The 4,175-nt window shown below is 53.0% G+C and overlaps 1 protein-coding gene across 1 annotated transcript; it reads right to left on the reverse strand.

The window, feature by feature from the left end:
* Positions 1-270: 270 nt before the first annotated feature.
* LOC129017648 (keratin, type I cuticular Ha8) lies at positions 271-3,903 on the reverse strand. Its single transcript, XM_054458256.2, has 7 exons — positions 3,412-3,903; positions 3,143-3,225; positions 2,189-2,345; positions 1,682-1,843; positions 1,477-1,602; positions 1,079-1,299; positions 271-525 (listed from the first exon to the last, which is right to left on the reverse strand). Exons 1-7 carry the CDS (start codon positions 3,901-3,903, stop codon positions 396-398), a joined length of 1,371 nt encoding a protein of 456 aa, XP_054314231.2. The 3' UTR covers positions 271-395.
* Positions 3,904-4,175: the final 272 nt, after the last annotated feature.

Consider the following 4,175-nt stretch of genomic DNA (forward strand, 5'->3'; position numbering starts at 1 on the left):
GGGAAATCTCAGACAGTGAAGTCTGTTCTTCACTTCTTTGTCATAAACTATAAAAATTTCAAGTTAAAGTTGGTGTTCTTGAAGTGCAAGTGCAATTTTAAATCACGCCGTGTTCCTACTCCAAAATGCTTTTCAACCTTATGCCTCTCCAATCCAGATATTCTGAGCCACCATGGGTGGCTGCAATCCAGCCACTGAGGGCATAGAGCTCACCTGGGAAAACCAAGAGCAAGAAAGGAAGGATTTCCTTCAAGATTCCACTGTCCCTGGTATCTCATAGCCTTTGGACAGGCCTATACATACAGAAAGTTAGAAGCCAGATTTTCTAAAGGTATAACAAGCATCTCTCTTTGGGTATCCCTTGCCTTAGCCAGCCCCTGTGGGTCCACAGGAATTCAGAATCGGCTTCCGGTGGTGCTGGCTCCGCAGGTGGGCCCACAGGTGGTGCAGGGGCCACAGCTTGGGCGAGGAGCACAGGGGGCAGTCACACAGGAGGGAGGCGTGGAGCACGGGTTGCAGGGGAGTCTGCAGAGAGACAGCAAGGTGAGGGAAGTGAGAGGCAAGAAATGAATGGGGTCTCAGTGCCATGCAGGGGCATGAGGAAGGGATCCCCACTGCAAAACAACAGAACATGGACCCAGCTGGACCCTGTGACCATTAGCATCTAGTGAGCACCTCCAGGGTTAGACTAGACAAGTGGTTTCTTAAATGCCTTCCATGATTAAAGTTATCCTATAGAATAAAAATTCCTAGGAAGAATTTAAGAAAAGAAAAGCAAGTCCAAAAATCTGCTGGATCTATGGACATATCTCCTGTTTGAGCAGCGACCCTGTGTCTACTCTCATCAGTCCATGGCTACCCCAAGCAGCCCCGGTGGAGACCTGGTAAATGTCCTCTAAGTGGATGGTCATTCCGTCACTCTGTCAACCACATGGAGTGTGCAGGACAGGGCAATGACTCACTGAAAAGGAGTGCACAGAGAGCCTCATTCTACGTAGAGACAGTCCTTCTGCTGCCCTGAGGACCTCATCAGAATTGAGTAAATAATTTGGCCAGGAATTGCCCAGATCACACGTACTTGCAGTCCTCACTCTCCAGAAGGTTCCGGTACGTGGCAATCTCATTCTCCAGCCGGGTCTTCACGTCCAGCAGCACCTGGTACTCCTGGTTCTGCCGCTCCAGGTCGGCCCGGATCTCAGACAGCTGCTCCTCCACGTTGCTGATGAGGCTCTGCATCTGGGCCAGCTCCGTGCCGAAGCGATCCTCGGCTTCACACAGGGAGTTCTGCAGACAGTCCTTCTGTAGTGGGAAATAAGGGGATAAAATATACAAGGCCCCAAGGGAAACTGCTACATGCCTCAAATTTTGATGGTGATAACAGGTGGGAGAAACCTGGGTAGTGAGACCTCCAAAATAAAATGCTCCTAGGCCATGGCACCGGGCATTTGCAGTGCAGTGAGGGTGAAGGACACGTACCAAGGTGTGCTGGGCTTGGCGCTCCACCTCCAGGGCATTCACCGTGCATCTCAGCTCCAGGATCTCCGACTGGCAGCACTGCAGCTCCTCGGAGCAGGACATGTCCTGCAGGCTGATGCCTTCAGACTAGAGCACAGAGAGACATGGTCACCTCCCTGCCCAGATAGAGGCCAGGTATCCGCTGGTTCTGTACCCCCCTGCTCACCTGGGCTTGGAACCACTGTTCCACGTCCTGGCGGTTGGTCTCCAACATGGCCTCATACTGAGCCCGCATCTCCCCCAGCACCCTGTTCAGGTCAATGGTGGGCTCAATGTCCAGCTCGATCCGGAGCTTCTCTCCCAGCTGACTCCTCAGAATCTTTACTTCCTGCAGAAATGAGGAAGGGACAGACAGCCTGTGTGAGGAGAAGGTCTTTGATGGAGCAGACAGCACCAGGACCCCGTCCCTGGCAAGCAGTAGGAGGGGAGTCCCACACACAAGCAAATGGGAAAGTCTTGCCCAGAGTGCATTCGGGAGAGCCCACCTGGACACCTTCCTCATGCCCAAGGCAAGTCTGCACTTTCCACAGAGGCCCTCTGGACCCTCAGACCCACCTCAGCCCTCCATCCTGATACCAGCTGAGCCCAGGCAATGCTCTGAGAGCCCCAGGGCTAGGGAGCTCCCCTGTCTGCCCAGCGCCCTCCCCAGGAGTTTGAGCGCCCAGGGCCACACCTGCTCATGGTTGCTCTTGAGGGAGAGCTGCTCCTCTTTCAGGGACTCCTGCTGGGCCTCCAGGTCGGCCTTGGCCAGGGTCGCGTCATCCAGGAGCTTCTGCGTCCCGCACTTGTCCGCCTCCACCAGCTGGCGCAGGGAGCGCTCACTCTCCAGCCTTCAGTCACAGGAGGTACGGGGTCAAAAAGAATGCCCCCAAGAGCCCCTCTCGGCTGCCCTGGCTTCGTACCTCCCACACTTGGATCCTCATTTATTCACTCTGTTTAGCCCTCTGGCCTCAAAGGTGAATTAGACCCAGCCCCTCTTCTCAAAGAGCTCATGGTCTAATGAAGCAATCACAGCACTACATTGCACAATATACATTTTTGCCTTCGTATTCTGTGGCAACTGCAGTTCAGGAAGATCAACTGACTTGCCTAAGATCATGCATCTTGGGACCCAGTCCAGTCGCTCATGCCATAGCAGGGGCTGTCAGTTACCAAAGATAAGAATAGCCAGGTGCCTGATGGTGATCTGCAGCTCCTTATCCCTTGCTTTCAGCTGTCTTCCCCTCTCTCATTTTTGCCTAGGTACTTTATACCTGGTACTTTAGGGCTCCATAATTAAATCTGGACAAAGACTCATCTTTAAGTGACTCCTCTGACTTATATATGAAACCCAATGGCTGTCTTGCTCGGTTCATCCTTGAAATCACCTCATTTTGCTCCTGGTTAATGAACTCAGGCTGCCTTATCCTCCATTTTAGGGAAATAAATGAAGGAGAACAAACATATATGCTTGGATTAATGAGGAGTTTTCCCTTCCATCTTCCATCAGCTTTGATTGTAATGAAAATTTTACTGTGGAGAATCTAGCAAGGAAGAAAGGACAATGATTCCCTTACTCAACAAGTATTTGGGCATTGGGATGGAGGGTGGGGAAGGAGTCACCCTGGCCCCCCTCCGCCTGACTTACTTGATCCTAAAGTCATCAGCAGCCAGCTTGGCATTGTCAATTTGTACAATCAGCCTGGCATTCTCGGCCTTGCTGCACAGGATCTGAGGAGAACAGGAAGACGTTTCACACACAAGCATCATGCCCTAGGCTCCCTCTCCACGTGTGGTGTCTATGCTCATGTTCAAGAGAAACCAAGAACCCAAAGCTCTCTGAGCCTTATATGGATTCCTCCTGTCTTACCTTCTGCCATCTCAGACCCAGCACACCCAAGCGATCCCACACCTCACCTTCTGTTGGAGCTCCTCAATGGTGCGGAAGTAGGACTGGTAGTCAGGGCACACGGTGGACTCGTGGCACTTGCTCCTCTCGAGGAGTGTGGCCTCCAGCTCCGCGTTCTCCTGCTCCAGCTGGCGCACCTTCTCCAGGTAGTTGGCCAGGCGGTCATTCAGGAACTGCATGGTCTCCTTCTCGTGGCCATTCAGGGTGTTTTCACCATAGGCCCCACAGATTCCAATGTTGCCAGGAATGTGGCAGGTCCCTGGCAAGGGACAAGCAGTGTGGCAGGTAGGGGGCAGACAGAGGCTGGGGCGGCCCAAGGGAGTGGACCCCACACGGACTCGGTTGGTGTGTGCCACGTTGGCCAAAAGGCACATGGGGGCAACGTTGGCCTCTGCCCCAGGCTGGCACCCAATGTCGATGGGAGAGACAGAGACATTTCTTGCTCCAGGAGCCATGGTGCAACCCAGGGGGCATGAGGAGCTGCTGTAGGAAGAGGTCATGGTGTTGGGCTGAGGCTGCACAGGAGCTTCAGATCAGCTGGGAAGGCTAAGCCACTGAGACTGAAGCCTCCTCTCCTCCCAGCCCTTTTATACCCCATCCTGGGTGGGTGTTGGCTCCAATGCTTTGACCTCCAGCCTTGATTATCTACCTGTTGTGGTGCCACCATCCTGTTACTCAGCTGCTGAGTTTACCATGAAAATTTCTCAGCTCATTAAAGGAATGTTGACGAATCTGAGATGCCTCTTGGCTCTTTGAAATCAGGTTGGCTGTT

The sequence above is a fragment of the Pongo pygmaeus genome, chromosome 19 (genome assembly GCF_028885625.2).
Source record: "Pongo pygmaeus isolate AG05252 chromosome 19, NHGRI_mPonPyg2-v2.0_pri, whole genome shotgun sequence".
Lineage (NCBI taxonomy): Eukaryota > Metazoa > Chordata > Mammalia > Primates > Hominidae > Pongo > Pongo pygmaeus.